Below are 22,542 nucleotides of genomic sequence, written 5' to 3'. Positions count from 1 at the left end.
CAAACCCAATACTCAATGCCTGCTGCTTATGAGAGGCAATAGCAGGCCTAGTCCACACAATAAATTCTAAGACAGTCAGGGCTGCATAATTGTTTTCAACATGATCTCTGCTGCCTTAATATCGTGGGAAGAAATGCACATTTCTAAAGCAAAAAGGACTTTCCCCAAAAGGGACTCTTGTACTATGAGATAAGTTCTCATGTGTGACCCAAAGATCATCTGGCTAACTATAAATGTAAAGAACACCCTGCTTTCTAGTTGTAGAGATGTAACAAAAAAGATTTGCTTCTTGTTCATGATCAGGATTTCAGGTATGATTCGATGGCTTGGTCACTAGAGTCTTAAACTGGGTACTATGACAGCAGCCTGTAACCCTAGCACTCTGGAAGCTTTGTCAGTGGGGTATGCCACAAGATGTTACTTAAAGTTCTGTGAACTTGCTTTCCTCATGAAAGTCACTAACCATGTAGGCTGCCGGGGTCAGCATAAAAATCAGATAAATCGAAGTACCAAAATTTAAGACATTCTGACAAAATTTAAAATTTTTATAATTGCTTTTAGAAGTTAACAAAGATACTAGGACTTTGTATTTTTTTAAGGTCTCCTATAGCCTAGGCTGGCCTCAAACTGGATCCTCAACTCTCAATTCTGGGATTGTCCTATAATTGTGATTGATAAAGGTGCTAGAGAAAGCCTTTACAAAACATCGAACACATAGCCAGGTGGTGGCAGCATACACCTTTAATCCCAGCAGAAAGGCAGGCAGAATTCAAAGCTATCTGGTCTGCACAGCAAATTCCGGGACAGCCAGGCCTACATAGAGAAACCCTGTCTCAAAACAAACCCCCCCAAAAATCCAAATACAAGAATCTGATTCCTAGTTGGGCGGTGGTGGTGCACACCTTTAATCCCAGCACTTGGGAGGCAGAGGCAGGTGAATCTTGAGTTTAAGGCCAGCCTGGTCTACAAAGTGAGATCCAGGACGGCTCCAAAAGCTACACAGGGAAATCCTGTCCTCGAAAAGCAAAAATAAAGACTGGTTCCCACGAATCTAAATGGTAACAATGACTAAATTTTCTTAAAGTTATAACAAGCCAGGCTTTGGTGGTCCACGCCTTTAAATCTTACTTAGCATTTGGGATGTAGAGGCAGGTAGATCTGAGTTTGAGGCAGGCAATACAGAGTGAGTTCCATGACAGCTAGGGGCTACACAGTGAAACCCTGTCTCAAACAAAAAAAAGTGTAACTTCATATTTAAAGTAACTCTGGTAAGTTTGGTAAACAAAGTAGCAAGTAGCAATTCAGGTTACAAAAACCAGAAAAAAATCCCAAAACAGAAATGGAACACTCAATCCTAGAAATTGCAGCAGCCTTAGAAATGCAACAGACACCAAGTTTAAGTTTTTTTTAAATTGAACTTTAATTTTATATATGCAAGATAATAAATTTATTGGGTCAATAAGTGTTAAGGTATAAGCTGTAAAAATATATATATATATATATATTTGAAACTGTAAAAGATCCAATTTGAATGTAATAAAGGACTTTTCAAAATTTCTGATAAAATTTTCACTTCACACTCAAATTCAGTCAGATGAACAACTTGTAATGTTGAAATGCTGGTACATAATTTTAAAAAGTTCCCACCATGTAGAAGAGATTCATGCTATTACTGTGTACCATACTGAGGTAAGTTTATGTCAGATGGTTTAGTCCTCTGCACACATAACCACTGGCTTCCTAAACCACACAGACAACTTAAGGCAAATTTGCTGTTTCGTTAATGGATGTTTCAAACAAAAGCACAATCAATGTCAGGTGGGCACTTGAGGTCATGATTTTCTTAAACCTACCGGCAATGAGCTCAATAAGCTTTAAGGTTTTAAGACTTAATTGATTCAACCTAAAAAAAAACAGTATTTACAAATACACACTTTTTTTATTCACAAGCATATAAATCAAAATATTGTACAAGAATAAAACTTACGTATGTGCAGTGCAAATTCTCCATCCACAGGGTGTTTTTTGGGGGGAGGGGGTGATATTAGGAACTGAACCTAGGGCCTCACATACACTAGGCAAACGCTCTACCACTGAACTACATTCCCAGACCTTTCAAATTGTTATTCTGAGATAGGGGCTCACTAAAAGTTGTTCAGTTTGAGATCCTCCTGCCTCTGCCTCCCAAGAAACCAGGAGTATAAACAGTATTCAATATCAACAAGTGGCCTGCCTGAATTAACATTTCAGGGTCAAAGACTATATATATATATATACACATTAGTATTCTAAGCATGTTCTAGATAATTTTGGTAGGTTACAAAGTTTAATTTCACTCTACCTATTGGATTCCAATGGAAGCATCAAGGATGAACTTGGTATTGGAAGATGAAAAGGAGAACCTGGATATCCAAGGTACAAGCAAGATAACACATAATTTAAAAGGTAAAGATACAGAATTTAAGTCACAGGGAAGGCAGTTCTTAGGACTTTTAGATACTTTTGGAACTGCTGACTACAAACACATTTAGTAGTCTTCACTGAGCAACGAGGGAGGCCTCCTTCAGAAAACTATTGCAACATGCAACCTAAGTATTTTAATAAATAGACACTTATACACATACCTACTGCACAGCCCCACACATATACATACAATCATACACAGTTACTCTCATCATTGAAATATTTCACTTGTTTTGGGGTTAGGCAAATTCAATTTGCCATTTTCCATCCCAGCAGCTTCAATAAAACCAAGTTTCTAGAAAGATGACAATTTCGTTACTTTTACATATACTGTGAAATCCAAAAATAGTTTTGTTTTCAGCAGAGGCAGAGAGACAGGTCGGGAACTAGAAATCTCCAACATCAATAGAGCTCAGGGAGTTGAGGGGTCTTTTACATTTGAGATGATTCAGTATGAATTAGAGTTCATTTTCCCCCCTAAGAGTTACTTCATTTCAGCTTTCACCAAGTCAGGACTTGGGAAGAAACTAGAAAGGTCCAGATAGGACCTACTTCCCAGTACACTATCAGAATGTGAGTGAATCTTGTTTAAACGAGAGGCGCTCCAAAACACTTCCTGCACCACTCCACACTGACACTTGGTGGGGCGTCGATGTTATCTAACTTTTCAAGAATCTCTGAAGACAGACTTCTGTATGCAAGTCCATATTCATTGTCAAACGCCTCTGAAAGACATTTTCAAAAATGCAGTTGTTATTTTTAATCAACAAAAGCTATGTATTTAATTAAAGTCACATGACGCGGATTACACTGTCCACTTAAAAGTAGTAATTATCTAGTATCTTTTAAGCTGAAATTTCGGGGGTGGAGTAGAGTAGGGAGTATACACCACAGTGTATGTGTGGAGGTCAGAGGACAATTTGAGGGACTCTTTTCTCCTTCCATCATGTGGGTATTGGGGATCAAAGTGGGTTTGGGCCTGGTGGCAGGTGACCTGTGTCCACTGAGCTCGCTCTCACTACTGTTGTTGGAAGACAAGTCCTCCTAGCACACAGCCCACGCTGCCCTCCCACTTGTGATCCTCCCATTTTAGCCCCTGCTGCTCAGAGTACAAGCATGCTCACCAGGCCCAGCTAGAGGCAGTGATCTGGTTTGTTTTTAAAGAAAGCCTTGTTTTAGCTTATAGTTCCAGAGGGATAGTCCACAATGGCACAGAAGGCATGGCAAGATGGCAAGGGCAGGAAGCTGGTCACATTCCACCTTTCTAAGGCGACTATTTATTCTTACCAGCTTCGTTTTCTTTGTGTGTGTGTGCTGGTGAATAAATCCAGGTGTCTGTACACTAGGCATGTGGTCTAACATTTCTACCAGCTCCATTTAAAAAACAAAACAAAGGGTTGAGGAATTAGCTCAGTGGTAGAGCGCTAGGCAAGTGCAAGGCCCTGGGTTAAGTCCTTAGTTCCAGAAAACAAAACACCTTCAACGTAGAAAATAAAACCTTTTAATAATCAACTTACCAATATCAATATTTTCTCTTCCAAGAGACACTAATGATAAGAAAAGGATTTCTCTGTATAAACTCCTATTTAAAAACAAAAAAGAAAGAAAAGAAATATTCTGAAGTGGCCAACAACAAAAATAGGCAAGCAGCAAACAACACATGGAAAACATGCATATGGAGTTGGATTTGGGGATTTCTCTGTGACAGAGGCTCACTCGAGCTCAGGTGGCCTGAACTCACTTTGTAGTCAAGACTGGCCTCAAAGTCTTGGCCACCCTCCTGTCTTGGCCTTTTTTTGTTGTTGTTGTTGTTTTTCCCAAGACAAGGTTTCCCTGTGTAGTTTTGGTGACTATCCTGAATCTCGCTCTGTAGACCTGGCTGACCTCGATCTCACAGAGATCCACCTGGCTCTGCCTCCCAGTGCCGGGATTAAAGGCGTGTGCCACCGCCCAGACTGTCTTGCCTTTTAGTGCTGAGATTACAGATATGAACCAGCACACCTGGCAGTGTATAGTGAAAACACATTCAATTCCATACTTGGTTATCAGCTCTGTAATTATTTCCTGCTTCATGTAACACCTTGGGTATATGAGTTATCTTTGAGGAAGCTGACTGAAGGGTACCCTAAACTCTGTAAAAAATATCCTGTGAGCCTCTAACTCACATTTCAAACTTTTTAAAAAAAGTTAATGGGGGTTGGGAGGTGTGACTCATCACACAGCACTGGCTGAACATGCACAAGACTCCTGTCCCAGGGTCTGAACACCAGTACCATTGCTCTAGCTGTGGCAAAGTGGCATTGTGTCTGCCTAGCATGCATGAGGGCCAAAGTCTAACCCTTCTCTAGCATGGCAAATACTAAAAAATAAAGATGAGGTGGACCTGCCAGATGAATTTACTATCATGGTGGCACATGCCTGTGATCCCAGCACTCTCTGGGTTCAAGGTCAACCTGGCTTATATACTGAGTTCCAGGCCAGCCAAGATTACATGGGGAGACCTTGTCTCCAAAAAAGGAGAGGACTCTGGGAACATTCATAATGCTGGACATAATTAGGCCCCTGTCCAAAGCTTCACCACAAATGCACCTAGTCAAGATGGCAATGTGTACAGACCCCAGCAGAAGGGTCAGGAGAGCAGTTTCACATCTCAGAACTTCACTGCCACTTTCCCAGGCTGACCTACTCCTAGTCTCAGAATCGTTTCTAGCCAACAAGAAAATACTGTATGGTCATCACAGGATGGCAAAAGTTGTGCTTATGAATATCAAAGTTCAGAAATTTAAAAATTTCCAGTGAAGAGGAGAAAACTCCTAAAATACACCACGTACCTTCATCATCAATGCCTTACCTTGCTAAGATTTAACCTATCTTCTTTGACTTACTCACTGTTCACTGGTGATCAGACATGAATGCATGTATTTGAATACTCATTTTGTTTACAATTAGAGGCATTAAAAATAACATACATAAAATGTTAAACTGAGTGGAATCAAGTGAAAGATACTGAGATCGTTACCTTTGTCTCTTCACGTCTGGTTTCATGTTCTGGGAAAGCAGATTGATGGGCTTAAGAACGTCATTCTGCTGAATACTCTGTCTGATAGTCTCAACTAAAGCGCTGGTTGCCTGCTGCTCCTCTGATGAAAACGACAGTTTCTTCTCAGAATCTAAAGAACAGCACATGGAGAGCAAGTTTCCCAAGCAGTAACAAGGTTTCCAGAGCTGTCACCTTGAGTTGTCTACTGAAAATCACCTCCCATTTGCCAGTACATCATGTGACAACGTGCTCTCTAAAACATACTCCCAGCTCTCCTTAAATAGGGTAAGCTCCTTCCCTTTTCTCAAATTTACAGCTTCTTCCCTGAGGCTGAGGTATGATACACTATATTCCAGAAACTATAGTGGGACCAAGGAGCAACCTTTACTGATTGTAAAAGTGAATATATCAGAAGGAACCAGAACTCCCTATGAGGAAGAAATTGCTTAGAAACTATCCAGTTCATAATTAATTTTTATTAGAAAATAAAAATCATAGGCTGGGCAGTGGTGGGCACACACCTTTAATCCCAGCACTATGGAGGCAGAGGCAGGTGGATCTCTGAGTTTAAGGCCAGCCTGGTCTACAGAGTGAGTTCCAAGACAGCCAGGGCTACACAGAGAAACTCCATCTCAAAAAATCAAAAAAGAAAAAAGTTCATATGTATGTAATGTATACAATATAATTTCTAAAACATGAACATCAGAGAAAACTGTTTATGCCACTGCACTTTTTATATTAAATATTGGAGAGCTTAACTATTAGGAACAAAGACTTTATAGATAATAAAAGTGTGATGGAGGGGGAGTGGAGTTGAATCATATGCTAACATTAAACATGCATAAATTTAAGAAGTGTGTGCTTAGGCCTGGAAGAAAGGATACTTTGATGCAGATAATTTCAGGATTTGACCAGGAACTTTCAATGTTGTCTGGGCTGACCTTGACCCTGTGATCTTCCTGTCTCAGCTTTCTGAATGCTTGAATTATGGGTATACACCACCATACACAGCTAAGGAATTTCTGTGCTAGGGACTTAACTCAAGGCTTCTTGTGTTAAATTTTATTATGTGCATGTCTATGTACATGTGTATGTCTGTCTGTGAATACCCAGAAGAGGGTGCCTGATCCCCTGGAGCTGGAGGTACAGATGGTTGTGGGCTGCCTGACCACCCACTTGATGGGGATGCAGGAAGTGAACTTCCAGGAAGCACTCTAGGCTATTGAGCCATTTACCACTCTAGCCTCTAATGTTTGTTTGTTTGTTTTTTTTAAATAACGGTTTTCCTAAGGTACAATCACTAAATCAAGCAATTCATCTTTAAAAAATTCTTGTTATGTGTGTTCACACATGCATGCACACACATGACATAGCATACATGTGGAGGTCAAAGAACACTTTCAGGAATTGGTTCTCTCCTTCCACCACGTGGATCCTAGGGACTGAACTCAGGTGGTTAGGTCTGGAAGTGAGTGCCAAGCATCTCACTAGTCATCTGTTGTTTGTTTTCTTTTTTCAAGACAGGGTTTTTCTCTGTGTAACCCTTGCTGTCCTGTCCTGGGACTGTAGACCAGGCTGGCCTCAAACTCAAGAGATCTGCCTGCCTCTGCCTCCTAAGTGCTGGAATTAAAGGCGTGCACCACCACAGCCTGGCTCTGTTTTTTTTGTTTTTTGTTTTTTTTGTTTGTTTGTTTTTTAAATGTAAAAGCAAAGAGTGTTTTTATTCCAAGTTAACCCAGGGCCTCTCCATCTGTCTGATGCAGCAGCAGAGCAGGGGAGACCCTGAGTAGCAAGGGGATAAGGTATTTATAGGGAGTAAAGCAAGGAAGTGTCTTGGGGTCTACAGACAACATAGGAACAGACTCAGGATTGGTTTATGTGAGTGTCAATCATGGCTTTTAATTGGCTAGGGTAAGTTGGGAATTACAGTTACCCATTTTTGAGCAGGCCTGGACAATTCCCAGGCTTTGTCCTTGAGCTGCCATGGAGGCTGGCTGGGCTAGCATGCACTGACTGTGGGGGCTGGCTCAGTGGGCCAAGCTCGGTGTGTCCTATCTCCCTGTCCCTGCTGGCAGAGACATCAGTGATTAATTGTCTTTTGTTCATGACCCTCCCAGAAACTGCTTGCTCAAGAATCAAGAAACAGAAATTGAGACCTGATCTCCGAGAGAAGACTGGGCAGCCTGTAATGGAGTCTGTTTGGTCCTTTCACATGGAAGTCCTTCTGTAGTGATGATGTAGAAACATTGAAGAATTTAACTCTGGAGCTCTGTTTTGTCTTTTTTAAAAACAAGGTCTCACGTATATAACCTTGGCTGGCCTGAACTCACAGAAATCCATCTGCCTCTGCCTCTTGAGTCCTGGGATTTAAGGTATATGCCACCAAGTACAACCCTGTTGTGTCTTTAATTCTCTTTTACTTACTTAAGTTCCTCCATGAGACATACAGAGGTTCTCCTGGTTCCTGATGAAGGTTGATATTATCCCATAACAGTTGTATATACACAAGTTTGCTGTCCTGGGACAAAGATGACAGAGGAAGCTAAAAGGAATTAATAAAATTAGTTTCCCAAATAAAATGTTACCTATCAGTAATAAGAAAACCTAATCAGTATTATTTTTAAACTCTAGACCCAAAATTCTGAGCAAGTTTTTCTTTTTAATAATGCCTGATGATAAACTGCCTTGTTATTTGCTGGCACATAAGTTTTGTTTTTGTGACATTAGAAGACTGGATGGATGATTTGGTAAACGGTACGAAGGCATAGGAGAGGTTAACCATCATTACAACAAAGTCTAGAAAGACATGGTATCAGGGTGTCTATAACTTTACAAGGTATCTTTTTTCACTCACTACTTGTTAAAATAAACAAGTCAAACTAGAATTTATAATAATTTATGATACTTTAGGAAAGATTGTGTTATGTGCCAAGTGTGTTTGGGGCCTGGTATCTCCCAATGTGCAGTACTGTAAAAGTATGTTTAAAATGCAGTTCCTTGTCAGCAGTCAGTGATCCCATAAGTGCTTCCCGAGGCAGGTGTAGAGGCGGCCTTAGTGTGATCACTAACAAGGTATTGACCTTACATACATTACTTAACTATATTATCTGAAAATTAGGCTGAGACCTTTCAAATAAGATAGCTATGCGTATGTCAGGAGGGGCTATGACAGCTGATGACGAAGGTTTCTTTTCTAGTCACCTGCATAGCTAGACAGAGCAATCTAAGTCCAGGTCACATCAACTAATTTTCTCCTCGCTGAGATATGACTTACAGCCTGAAGACAGAAGTCAGTCACCCTGGACCAGAAAACCTTAAAAATGGAGATCATATACAGAAAAGAAAAAAAAAAAAAAAAAAAAACCAGAAGACTCTCAGACCCCCAAACACTGTACTATTCCACCCCAAGCCTTATCTACTACTTTGTAAAGCTGTTGCACACTTAGTAGCTTGACCTCATCCAAACTACACCAGTGCGCTCCAAGTACTACAGAAGTTGGCACCTCACCTGCACACCTTCATTACAATGCTCAGATGTGAGGATAAGTCCTGGCAAGTTGCTGGGAAGATCCAAACGTCTGAAATACCAGACCAGATTCCAGAAAATGATTGGATGCTGATTGATGAAAGAGGATGTGTGAATGACCTGATCGCCCTCATTTTCCAGCAAAGACTCAAGTTCCTTCCGAAGCACTAGAGGACTCAAATAGGGCACAGACACAGGGGGAGGATTCGGTCTTTTTCCTAGATGGTCCTTTAAAAATATAAAAAAAAGTGGACATTATTTAATTCTGTATGATTGCCAGTACTCTACGGTGAGATTATGCTTCTCTATCCTGTTAAAACTATATTTTGGGACAATTGCAATATGTAGCAAAATATGCTAATAAATGGAAGCAAAGAAAGCCACTAGATTATGCTTAAGCTAAATAATTACAGAAAATTAATAATCAATATTTCAACAGACCCTTTAAATAAATAAATGTAACAAAATAGTTTTGTTTTGTTTTTGGTTTTTCAAGACAGGGTTTTTTCTATGTAGCCCTAGCTGTCTTAGAACTAGCTCTGTAGCCCAGGCTGGCCTCAAACTCAGAGTCCCACCTGCTTCTGCCTCCCAAGTGCTGGGATTAAAGATGTGTGCTACCACCACCTTGCAAATATCTTATTTATTTTTATTTTATGTGCTTATCTGTCTGTGTTAGGGTCCCCTGGAACTGGAGTTATAAACAGTTGTGAGCTGCCACGTGGATGCTTGGGTCCTTTGGACGTACAGCCAGTGCTCTTAACCACTGGGCCATCTCTCCAGCCCCAAAATAGTCTTTAAAGAATTAAAACAAAACAAACCTGTGGTATTTATTTCACCATTCTAAAAGATGGATTTTTTTTTTTTTTAAACTCTTTGTTAGCTAGGAGTGGTGGCTGGCAAAGACTTATGAACTGCTCTAAGTTTGAGGCCAATGTGATCAACATATTGAATTCAGGGTCAGCTAGGGCTATATAGTGAGATGTTGTCTCAAAAAAGGAAACAGAAAAATGAAAGTGTAAAATCCAGTATGAAGCCCCCCAACTTCAGTATGGCTATTCCAAATGCACACAAGTAAGTTCATTGACATAGAGACTTTGGATCTGGTTAATTTTGGTGTCTGACATTTTTTATTTCCAAGTGTTACAATAAAGTTAATTTTAGAAAAAAAAAATTAAAATAAAACAGGCTGTGCAGCTAACCAAGATTTAAATGCGTGCTCGCATCCGTGCTTGCTTGTGCTCCGTGCGATCAAAGTTCGCCACTGGGTATTTCCCTCAATCACTCTCTACTTTCCTTTTGAGACACAGTCTCTCCTGACCTGGAGCTCAGCAATTCAGCTAGACTGACTGAGCATCAAGCCCAGGGATCTTGCTGTCTCCATTTACAGGGTGTCTACATTACTAGGCATGTACCATCTATATAGCTGATTCTTACACTGGTGTAGGAGACCCGAACTCAAGTCTTCACACTTGTGCAGCAGCACTTTAATGTGCTTACTGCATGATACTATGGAATCATGGACTGCTCCAAGCCACATTACAAGAACATACAGGACGATTACAATGATACGTACCACATCTTCCTGCAGACTATTAGGAAGACTAACTGTTGAAATGCCATGAAAGGGTCGCTGGGAGAAGTCAATATTTTGCAAAGGACCTCCAACACTATGACTTCGGGTCAAAGATACATTTCGTTTAGACACACTATTAGGCACAGATGACATTTTCACACTTTGGACATCAACACTGGCTTTCTTTATTTCATCACTTAAAGAAAAATGAAGCAATGCTGTTAGTCATGAAAACAAGTGAAATCTAGAGAGGTACATTATTTTCTACAGTGGACTGAAATTTCCTGAATCATCTGAAAAATGACATGTTAAGAATAAAATGTGGGGCTGGAGAGATGACTCAGCAGTTAAGAGTGCTCTTCTAGAGGACCCAAGTTCAGTTCCCAGCCTCCATAGGGTGGCTCACACTCATCTACATTGGAGTCTGATGCCTTCTTCTGGCATAAAGGTGTACATGCAGATGGAGCACTCATATACATAAAATAAATAAATCTTTAAAAAAAAAAAAAAAAAAAAAAAGGGTGGGTTGGGGATTTAGTTCAGTGGTAGAGTGCTTGCCTAGCAAGTGCAAGGCCCTGGGTTCGATCCTCAGCTCAAAAAAAAAATTAAATTAAAAAAAAAAGAATTAAATATGAAGCTGGAAGTGTGGCTCAATGGTAACCACTTGCCTCCCATGTGAGGCCCGCCATTCAATCTCCACCATCCTTCTCCCCATAAAATGAATAAACATTTTCTAAGCATTTTCAAACACTGGTCGGATGGATAGTTAACTGGTGAAGGACATAAGAGGACATGATGTGAGCTAAAAAAATTTAAGTGTCTATTTCGTTGCTTTATTCAAACATTAGTTCATCTTAATTAAACAAAATCTCAAAGAAGTACTCATCCACGTATACAAGTACAGATTTGCTGAGAGGCATTTAATTTCTACTCAGCCACAATCTAAGAAGAGAGACAGGATCTGATTTACATTGGCAGGGGGCAGGAATGGACAAGGTCTCACTGATTAGCACAGATTGGCCTTGAACTTGCAATCTTCCTCCCTCGGTCAGACATGCACCTACAAGCCCAACCAGGCTGTCTTTAAATATAGAATGTTTACAGGAATACCTCATTTCTTATAGTGAATTCTGTGCACCCTGTGGTACCTTGATTCGACTGTATAGTTCACTTCTTCTATTATAGTCTGGTTGTGTTTCGAGAAGTCCATAAAGCTGATCAAGTCAGGTTCTGCTGAACTGGACAGGGGTTTATGGTCCGAGGGCTCGTTTCCTGATGGGATGCTGCCACTTTGTAAACTGTCACCAGACGTACTTGGTTTCAAGAAAAAGCTAAATAAGGAACAGAAAGAAAGAAAGAAAGAAGAAAAGGCTTTAAAAAAAAATCCCTGAGCCTCGGTTAGCTCAGTGAGTAAACCTGCTTGCTATGCAAGACTGAGGACCTGAGCTGACAGTGTGGAGAAAATAAGATAGCTTTTTACACCAGTGGCTTTCAATGATTGCAGAGCTCTTCTGAGACCATCCCTTAGTATTTGATTCCAAAGAGACAGGCCCTGTGGAATTAGGCTAGCTTGGGCAATGGCACTCTGAGAAACATGGCAGCACTGAGGAATTAGCAGCATCATACTTTGTGCAGAAGCTGGCTAGTAGGCATAATAAAACAGCAAGGACACCAAGGAACTTCCAGGAAAAGTGGGTGGGTCAACTGCTCTCAACCTGTCTAAATCCAAGTCTTCATTGGCCAGGATCCCAGAAGTATCCCTTTCACTGTATGTGAGAAGATGTTGGTCAGGATCCAAGCAACAGTAATGTTGGAGAGGATGCTGATAACCCACCTCCAACAGTCTTGCTGAGATGAAGCCAAAATGCAGCAGCTATTCACCACGTAAGTTTCAGGTTCACTTAACTAGGGACAGTTTCCACATTCACCTGCCAACATCTGAAGTCCCTGGCAAGGGATGCTGCATTCACTCTCATGCCAGCACACACAACACACACATATACACACTTTAAAAAAACACACACAAAGCAAAGTAACAATACTAAAAGCTGTAAAGAGGGGTTGGGGATTTAGCTCAGTGGTAGAGCACTTGCCTAGCAAGCACAAGGCCCTGGGTTTGATCCTCAGCTCAAAAAAAAAAAAAAAAAAAAGCTGTAAAGGAAAAATCATTAGTTAATATATATAGGCAGAAACATCAGAATAACAGACTTGTTGCCGGGCAGTGGTTACGCACGCCTGTAATCCCAGCACTCGGGAGGCAGAGGCAGGCGGATCTCTGTGAGTTTGAGGCCAGCCTGGTCTACAGAGCTAGTCCAGGACAGGCTCCAAAGCTACAGAGAAACCCTGTCTCAAAAAAACAAAACAAACAAACAGATTTGTCACCAGTACCCCTAAAAGCCAGGAAAACATGAATAGTATATTCCAAATCTTGGAAGGAAATACTTATCAACCAAAAGTTCTTTTCCCAGCCCCACACCAGCCAGCCAAACAATAAAGCCATCGGCAACATGAAGAAGTAAGAATATTTCAAGACGTATCTAGCTCAGAAGTTAGGAGCACTGGATGCTCTTCCCGAAGACCCAGGTTTGATTCCCAGCATCCACATGGTGGCTCAACAACCATGACTCTAGTTCCAGAGGATCTGATGCCTATTTCTAGCACTGCAGGGTACCAGGCACATATATGATGCACAGGCATACATGCAACCAAAACATTCATATACATAAAAACTAATTATTAATTTAAAAAAGAGAGCATCACAAGACAAACACAAGTCAAGGCAATTCATGACAATCCAGCAGTGCAAAAAATTCTCACGGTAGTGATTGAAGACAGTTTCATACACAAGAATATAGGACAGAACACAGTTCATGAATGTAGCAGAAGAGAACAGGGAGGGAATCAATCATGCCCAACACAGCAAACCAGTGAGCATCCAACACTAGCAGGAGTGGAACAATTACCAACTGACCAGCCAACTAGAACAACAAACACAACTATAAAGAGCAACAAGCCCAGGGCTGAAAAGATGGCTCAGTGGTTAAAAGCACTCACTGCCTGCTCTTCCAGAGGTCCTGAGTTCAACTCCCAACAACCATATAGTGATTTACAACCATCTCTAGTGGGATCTGATGCCCTCTTCTGGCATAAAGTTGTACATGCAGATAAAACACTCATATACATAAATAAATGATAATTTTAAAAAAAGAGCAACAAGCCCTTCTCAAACATAACCTTGAGCGCAAATGGCCTTAACTTACCAATTAAAACCAACTGATTAAAAACATGACCCAGGGAGATGTGCTGTGGGATGGTCTTTCTCTATGCTGTGACTATGTGTTGCTACCATTGGTTGAAAAGGAAGCTGCTATGGCCTATGCAAGGCAGAACATAACCAGGTGGGAAGGAAGTCTAAGAGGTACAGGGAGGAAAAGATGGGGTCAGAGCAATGGCGCAAGCCGCTCAACCGGAGAAGCAAACTCTGAGAGCGCAGTAATCTCACGAGGCCACGTGGCAAGACATAGATGAATAGGAGTGGGTTGAGTTGTAAGAACAGTAATGAGCCTAAGCCATAGGCCATACAATTTGTAATTAATATAAGCGTCTGTGTGTTGACTTGAGACCGAGCAGCTGCAGAACACAGGAAAGTTTCCAACTACAGAGATGTCTCAGTGGGAAAAAGTGCTAGCCATACAAGTCTAAACAATCTGAGTCTGACTCCAGGAACCCACATAAAGAGACATGTGTAATCCCACTCCTAAGGCAAGATGGGAGGTGGAGGCAGGAGAAATCACCAGGAGCCAGCCAGCCTGGAGTATTCAATTAAGCAGCAGAAACAGGAAGGACCTTGCCTCAACAAGGTAGAAGATAGCAACCAACTACTAAGTTGTCCTATGAGCTCTACATGTGCACTGTGGCATCCATGTACCTGTACTCACACACATATAATAACATTAATAAGTATAATTAATAAATAAAAAATAAAGAAAAGAGGGACTTTGCAAGGCTAATGAAGATTTTATGTCAGGAGTATGATCCAAGCTTCATTGAAGTTAATAAGAAAAGTAGTAAGAAAACACTTCTAAACTTGAGGATTGAACAAACATTATCATCAACAACAGACTCGAAGGGAGCTAAGACTGTAGCTCAGAGAACATGCATAGACCGTGTGCAAGAAGTGCTGGGTACAATCAAAACAAAACAAACATCACCAAAGCAAATAAAATATTAATGTCATTGATTAGATCAGCACACTTCTCAATTACTTACGAAACTCTCAATGGATTACAAACTGATTAATCTCGTTTCTTAGGTTTCCAAGGCCAGGGCCTTATGCATGCTAGGCCAAGTGATCAACTACTGAGCCATAGCCCAGCTTCTAGTGGCATTTCTATTACTTAGGATTTGTTTATATCATTGTGCCAGACAGTGGCAATAAGATGTGTTGAAGATTTAATTTAGGTCACCAAGGCATAAGTGTTGTGTGCATACGTGTTTGTGTAGCCATGTGCACATGTGTATGCGTGAGTGTAGATGTAGGGTCTGGAAGCCAGAGGTCAATGTCCTGTGTCTACTTCAATCATTCTCCAAGCCTGGCTTCAGTGTATTCCCTTCCTTCTCCCTCCCTTGCTTTTTCCTTTCCACAGTGTCTTTCCCTGAACCTGGAGCTCACTGATTTGGTGAGGTTCACTGGCCAGTGAGCTTTAGGACCTGCTTGTCTCTACCTTCCCAGTGCTGGGATTCTGACGGGTGCTCAGCTTCTCCCTGGAAGCTAAGAATCCAAACTTAAGTTCTCACATTAGCTCAGGAAGCACTTTCAAAACCAAGCCCCCTCCCTAGCCCAACAGGTTTTGAAATAACACCATTAGAGTCCAATTTCAAGAATCCACTCCTGGTAATCTGTAGTGGATAGCCATCCCAGCATTGGCCTGGAAGTTCCAACCCCCATTGAGGCTTTGGTAATGGTCACACCCACAAGGCAGGGCGGAGGAGGAAGCGGAAGACCAAGGATCGGGAAGGGGTCACTCTCTTGGTTCCCGGACTCTGGACACTGGAGGTAGACCGAGCAGAGTTCTCCAGAGAACACGGCCGGACTGCACCATACCCTTGCCAGACCCTGTAACCTACCCCTTCATTTGTAAGTACCCCACAAAATAAACCTCCCTTTTAACTACGTGGAGTGGCCTTAATAATTTCACCAATAGTTATCATACATTAAGTAAAACAAAAGCAGTCCAGAGATCAAGGAGATGTGTTTGGACCCACTATGAATGCTTTACCCTTGACCGAAGAGCCCTGACTTCAGGGCACTTACCTCCTGAGGGAGCTTGCACAATACTAACCTGGCAGAGCCTCTTAGGTCTTTAAATTCTACATTGAGAAGAGGCAAGAAGTTGCTTTTACAAAATGGACAGGTTGTATTCAAATTCGAATCATCTGCGGTCCATCCAGCCATGATTTCTTCATCATAAACCAGAGCTCCACAAGCTCTGCACTGTGAGCAGCTTGACATCAAAACCTAAAGGGAAAGCAGGACACTCAGGGTCTCTAAGGTGGAAATGAATGTCCTAGTCAACTGAAACAAATGAGATTTTAGTTAATCTGCTGGTTTCAACTGGCATTAACAGCTCTTTTCTATTATAGACAAAACTACCAGTCTGTTGGCTCAAAGGTATCAAGCATGCATATGACTATCCACATGGATCCCATTGAATCCTATCAAGTGCTAGTATAAGGTAAGAATACGTTTACAGTCACTTGACCACAGGTACAATGGCTACAGAATCTTTACCTCCATTGCACAATTTTGATAGATGCTAGACATACTGGTATTCTGTGAAGAACCATGTTCTGATTTTTCAAAGTCCTGCCCTTTGATGGTTCTTGAAAATGGAACTTCACCTAAAGAGGAGTAAGAAATAGAATATATAATGTAGGAGAATGTTCTTAATGCTTTGGAAATAAGGAAGTACCATGAAATATGGTCTTTATAGACGGTTCACTATATAATTGTATGCGCATATAAACATTGATAAAATTAATAAATTTAATTAAATCTAGGTAGAAAATATTTAACTGTTTACTACATAATCCCCTCAACTTTTTCTAATGACAACCTAGATGGTTCAGGTGTGTATCTGTAATGCTAGTATTTGGAATGGGGGAATAGGAGAATTATGGGGTGCAAGCCTAGCTATGTGATGAGTCTTTGTCTTAGAGAATCAGAAAAAACAGAAGATAACAGTTGTTTTTAATAAAAGATGTAAAAATTCTCTCTGTCGTGAAATTGCAATTGTATCCCAAGAGGTCCTTAAAATCTTTCAATCACTGATTTACCCAGAGAAGAAGTTAAAAAATACATATTTCCAAGGCCCCATTCCATAAATTCAGCTGTAAAGGCTTTAGCTTAAGGTGGAGGAGAGAGAGAGAGAGAGAGAGAGAGAGAGAGAGAGAGAGAGAGAGAGAGAGACTGATTGATTCTCTAATTGATTCAATTGACAGCACATGGTAATAGTACTTAGATGTCATATAAAATCAGAGTAGAATGGGTATGTGGGTATGAAGGACTATGGGCATTTAAACTAAAACTGAGTTCCAGTGTAGCTAAGCCCAGTCTGCATAGGCCCTTATTCAATTTCAGCACCACAAGTAAGTAAAAGCAAGCAGAAACAAAGAGAGAAGGCCAGTCTCCCCTACCTGCTGGACACTGAAGCTTCCCAACATCTCCACTGCTGCTACTACTGCCAAGGCTTGTGCTGCTCTGGGTGAGTTCACTGGGAACCAGCCCTGAGACGCTGGCATTAGGCAGCACATTCTCCCCAAGGAGATGATCTTCTAGGCCGGCAGGGAAACTATAATCTTTATTAGTTTCTTCCTTTAAAAAGAATAAAACCAGGGTTGGGGATTTAACTCAGTGGTAGAGCACTTGCCTAGCAAGCGCAAGGCCCTGGGTTCAGTCCTCAGCTCCACATACAAAAAAAAAAAAAAAAAAAAAAAAAGAACAAGAAGAAGAATAAAACCCCACATATATAATAGTATCTTCTGCAGTGGAAATATATTCACTCTACTCCTTTCAGAATCAAACTCCACTTCTTAAGCAAATAACCTCTATGTTTCTTCAAAGCTTTAAAGTTATCTGACTGACTTAAAACTTACAAAATCTACGACATTCAAAGAGTGACCTACCTGGATGGGGTGCTCAAACACCGTCCCCTCACAAAGTGGCCTACTGCAAAAAGGACTGGGTTGCACCCGAGGTGAACTCATCATCAGCCTATGTCCTACTACCTAGTTAGTAAGTGTCCTATTGCTTCAGCACCCCAAATGCTTTGATTCCTTACTAGGATCAACACTAACACAGAGGTCAAGTCTAAATGGCCGTGTCAAAATCCTTTCTAAATAATTTTAGAGAACATTCCAGAAATAAAATGGTTCATTCAGTTCTTTATCATAATGCTAAACTAAACCCTCTACCACACACACACTCTCTCTCTCTCTTCCCCCGCCCACCCCCTCTCTCACTCACTCTCTGGAGGAGAAACCAAGGGCTTCTATGGGATAGGCTGACCCTCTACCGAGTCAGGCAGGTTAACAACCGTTTGAAGTTATTCTGTGTCGTGTTGACTGATCTTGTAATGCTCTCCAAATACGAAGATTAAGAATGAAGCTAGATGGTTTAATGCTAACCTTGCATGTGCAAAGATCCCAGTAGCACACAGACAGAGTTTGTTGTCATAAGCCTGTACTTTTTATTCAGTTAGTACTTTTCCTAGATGCTTTCCTTCAATAAGCCTTACTTTTCCAGTTTCTTTCCTCACATCTTTACTCTGTTACAGCCTAGAGCTTTAGCAATCTGGAATTAGATTATCTTAAAATACTCAAGTATCATACAATTCTGTGCACAAGAAAAAGAAATTACAACTTTTTTCCACCTATAAAATAAGTAGTTTTTCTATCCGCTTTCACAAAAAGAAAATCTAATGATTAAGTCTATTCACAATGTTTTATGGACAATCATGCTGTATGAGATCTATGGAATAAGCTGCAGGGTCATTTCATGAATATTAAAGGGGTAACACATGTAAAAGCTATGTAAAAATGAAAGTGCTCATTGAAAGCGGGGTGGTAAATACAAGCAAAAGCAATGCTGAAGAGGCTGAGGCAGGAGGAAAATAAGCCTGAAATCTGCCTGGCCTGCACAGTGATGCTCCCATCTCCAAAACCAGAAGAGAAAGTAAAATGTTATGCAAATATAACAATGATGTTATTGTAATTTTAAACACTATTAGTGCTTTCAAAAGTTTTAATTTAGATTTATTTATGGAGCTATAAAGGGCTTCTAATGTCATTTCGTTCATTTTTAATATATATATTTTAGTTTTTATTTTTCTTAATTTGCATGGGTGTTTTGCCTCCATTTTGGTCTATATCATTTGTGTACAGTACAGGTGCAGATCAGAGAATGGTATAAGATCCTCTGAAACTGAAGTTAGAGCTAGGAGCTGCCATGTAGTACCAGTAATTGAACCCAGGTCCTCTGAAGAGCAGCCAGTGCTCTTAATCACTGAGCCATCTCTCCAGCTTCCCATTTTTCCTTTTTAAAGATGACCTTGAGCTCCCAATCTTCATGCCTCTTTCTCCCAAGAGCTGAGATTATAGGTGAGTGCCGACATGCCTGGCAATTCTGACATTATATTTTTACATCATTATTTATCTTAAGTCACTTTATAAAACAGAACATGTATAAAGTTTTAAGATATAAAAATGCCATTAGCAGAAATCTCTAGATTATACAAACACAAATATATACATTAAGGTGCTACAAGCATTTCTATATTAGACAGACTACACAGTAGTATATTCTTACCTCGTCGTCTGAGTAGCTGTAGGCAGATGCGACAGCCACCCACATCTTACTGGCTACTGTTGCTGCTTGTTTCATACTAGATTTTAAGACATCTATCTTGGGCCCTGATAGTATATTGTCCAACTTTAGCCCTGATAAGGAATTTACTACAGAACCCAGAGGGCTAGTTGGTGAAGAACGCACTAATGCTGATAAAGAAGTGGGCCGATCTTTGTAAGTGCGGTAAGGAGTCTGCGGCTTGAAACGCCCAGTCAAGGTTTTAGACCTGGACACTGCAGGGGAGCTCTTCTCAATGTCTGGACTGTCTTGGGATGGTGGACCGTGTTCTAAAGGTAGACTCGATCTCCTTTCTAAAGGGTGAGCAAATGAAGCAGCGGAGCCAGACTCTTGGTTTCCCTCTCCATGCAATTCCATACTAGAAGATTTACTACCCAGAGGACTTTTTAGGTTCATGTAACTTTCAATTTCATCAGCCAGATTACGTGAAATTACTGGAGAAAACTTATCTTCAGAATCAGAAGTTTTTTCTACGCATTCAGTGGCTAAAAGAGACAAAGGATCTAGTCCAGTTTCAACATCTTCCCTCTCAACGGCTTTCCCAACACCATATGAACTACTTCTCTTATTCATGGTATCTTGGGATCTTGCTTTCCTGTCTCTGGACTGGATATTGTTTCTATCATTCTGTAGACTGTCACATGTATCCTTTGCTGTAGTCTCTGCGACATTATCACCAACCACAGTTTCCAGGGGCTCTTGGCTTTCCTCTAACATCTCTAAAACAGGAGATGTTCTGTGCTCAGAATCCCAAGTGCCTTCCAACATTCGAGTCCTAGTATCAGCTGGACGGCAGTTAACAGTCTCAAAGCTATGAGTTCTTGAGACATGAAGTGGACAAGTGTTAGGACAGGTCAGTGCTGCTGTGAGGATCTTGGCATCTGCTCCCATCATGATAGCCATTTCACTTGAATTCAGATCCAAACTGCTCTTCTTACGCAGCATCCCTGCTCGACTTTCAGAACTAAAGCTACAGCTCCTCTCTGAGAAATGCTTCTGTCTCTTTTCTCCTCTCTCACCGTTCTTAAAATTAGCAATCTCACCGAAGACTGCATCTTCAGCTGGAGCTTGAGTAGAAAACAGCACATTTGATGGACTACCTAAAGGGGGCAGTAATAGACTCAAGTGAAACATCAGTATTTTCCAAAGTAACAAAGAAAGTGATTATTGTTCTGATTATGCCCAGAGCGAAGCTACAGAGAATCTGGAAGGTGTATAGAAGCAGCATCTCCCATGGGGTCTAGCAGTTAGTTAGAATGCTCAGTTTCTATCTAGAAACTATATAAAAGATATGCAGGAAAAGTACACTCCAAAGCTATTCAAGCCTGCCCCCACCCTTTTTTGTGTGTGGAGCTGAAGATCGAACCCAGGGCCTTGTGCTTGCTAGGCAAGCACTCTACCACTGAGCTAAATCCTCAACCCCTCAAGCCTGCCTCTTAGCGGTAATATTTAAACATCTACCCTCCTCCTCTATGTACAGGCATTATCTATGAAAACACAGCATGCAGTCCATGCTGGATATGACTGCATTGCTCACCCTTATCAACAAACATATGCCTATCATTCTTAAATTTTAAAAGTCAATTTAGGAAAAAATTCTGAGTTAAACACCAGACTCCAAAAGAAACAATTTCTTTTAATTTAACTTTTATATATCCAATTCAGCCAGGAAGCTGGGATATAGCAGAGTAGTATATCACTTACCCAGCATAAAAAAGGAAAAAAAGAATTGGGCTTAATACCACACACATACAGACACAGACACACACAACAACAACAAAAACACCTGGAAAAACAAAGACTTTTAAGTCCAACTGAACAGTTGTTAAATCCCCCCTACAGTATATATATAAACAAAATTTATGCTGAAATATGAATATAGGAGATAATTAGGTTACAAAGGCAGTTCTCTCATGAATGGATTAGGGTCCTTATAAAGGAGAATCCAGACACCTGACCTGTCTTTGATTTCTCATCTTACCTGTCTCCCACGTTCTGGGATTACAAACATGCTCTATATACCCAGGTCCTTACAACATGAGGACACATGAAGTAGGCAATGTGCAATCTAAAATGACCCTCAGTCAAACTCATCATGTGACACTCCAGTCTTTCCAACCTCCAGAACTGTAGTTGCTGGACATGGTGATGTGCTCCTGTAACTTAGTAACTAGGAGGCAGAAATCTACCAAAAGGCATTTCTGCTGTTATATAAAAGCTGCCAAGCTGTACCGTATTCTTTCATAGCTACTCAACTAAATACCACCATTCAAATTCCATTTTCTTGTTTTTAAACTTATTTTATGACTTTATTTGAGTGGGTCCATGGGAGCTTGTGTGTGCATTCAAACGCAGCAGCCACAGTGCACATAGTTCACACGTAGTACCAGATGACACCCACAGGAGCCATCTCCTTCCACCACATGGATGCAGAACATGGAACCGAAGTTGTAGGCCTGGCAGCAAGCACCTTTACCTGCCCTTTTTTAGAGGTGGAGAGTGGAGGGTGGAGCATCAGGGTCTTACTCTACAGTCCTGGCTGGCCTTGAACTCAGAAATACACCTGCCTCTACCTCCTAGGCGTTGGTGTTAAAAGTGTGCACCACCACAACTGGTTGTTCATATTTTTTTCTTTGACGGGGGAAGGTGTTTCAAGATGGTCTCACCATGTTGGCACTGTCTGTCCTGGAATGCAGGCCCATTCATGGCTTCCTAGTGTATCCATCATTATAAGCAAGCAGAACTAGTATCATTAAAGACACTCTAGCTGGGCATGGAGGAGAGAATGCCAAGGTCAAGGTCAGCTTGACACAAGGTGAGACTCTGTCTCCAAAGTGGGTGGAAGTCACTTTCTACTTACCAGTACTACTTGTCCTATTGCTGGTGTCAAAGAACCCAGATGGAACTTTCACAATACTGCTGCCCCATGCAGGAGCTTCAGTAGGACTCTGAGGTTCTGGACTAGGTTGCGATTGTTTTGAGGCAATAGCAGACACATCACACACCTCTGGAAAAAA

At 41.0% G+C, this 22,542-nt stretch overlaps 1 protein-coding gene across 3 annotated transcripts in view; it reads right to left on the bottom strand.

Moving 5' to 3' along the window:
• Nucleotides 1–1,423: 1,423 nt before the first annotated feature.
• Nucleotides 1,424–22,542, bottom strand: part of Dennd4c (DENN domain containing 4C) — a 93,090-nt gene continuing 71,971 nt past the window's right edge. For 2 of the 3 annotated variants that reach the window (XM_036177549.1, XM_036177550.1), the window contains 12 exons: nt 22,386–22,532; nt 19,469–20,625; nt 17,299–17,476; nt 16,394–16,503; nt 15,945–16,120; nt 11,751–11,933; nt 10,603–10,798; nt 9,012–9,257; nt 7,928–8,045; nt 5,483–5,633; nt 3,981–4,045; nt 1,424–3,188 (listed from right to left, as the gene is read on the bottom strand). In XM_036177549.1, the coding sequence (XP_036033442.1) occupies nt 3,052–3,188; nt 3,981–4,045; nt 5,483–5,633; nt 7,928–8,045; nt 9,012–9,257; nt 10,603–10,798; nt 11,751–11,933; nt 15,945–16,120; nt 16,394–16,503; nt 17,299–17,476; nt 19,469–20,625; nt 22,386–22,532 (2,864 nt within the window). In that variant the 3' untranslated portion in view covers nt 1,424–3,051. Of the gene's footprint in view, nt 3,189–3,980; nt 4,046–5,482; nt 5,634–7,927; nt 8,046–9,011; nt 9,258–10,602; nt 10,799–11,712; nt 11,934–15,944; nt 16,121–16,393; nt 16,504–17,298; nt 17,477–19,468; nt 20,626–22,385; nt 22,533–22,542 lie in introns of those variants that run through there. The other variant, XM_036177551.1, reaches the window with a different exon arrangement.

Source organism: Onychomys torridus, chromosome 2 (assembly GCF_903995425.1).
Source record: "Onychomys torridus chromosome 2, mOncTor1.1, whole genome shotgun sequence".
NCBI classification, from domain to species: Eukaryota; Metazoa; Chordata; class Mammalia; order Rodentia; family Cricetidae; genus Onychomys; species Onychomys torridus.
The sequence above is the reverse complement of the archived record's forward strand: the minus strand, read 5'-3'. Positions and strand labels throughout refer to the sequence as shown.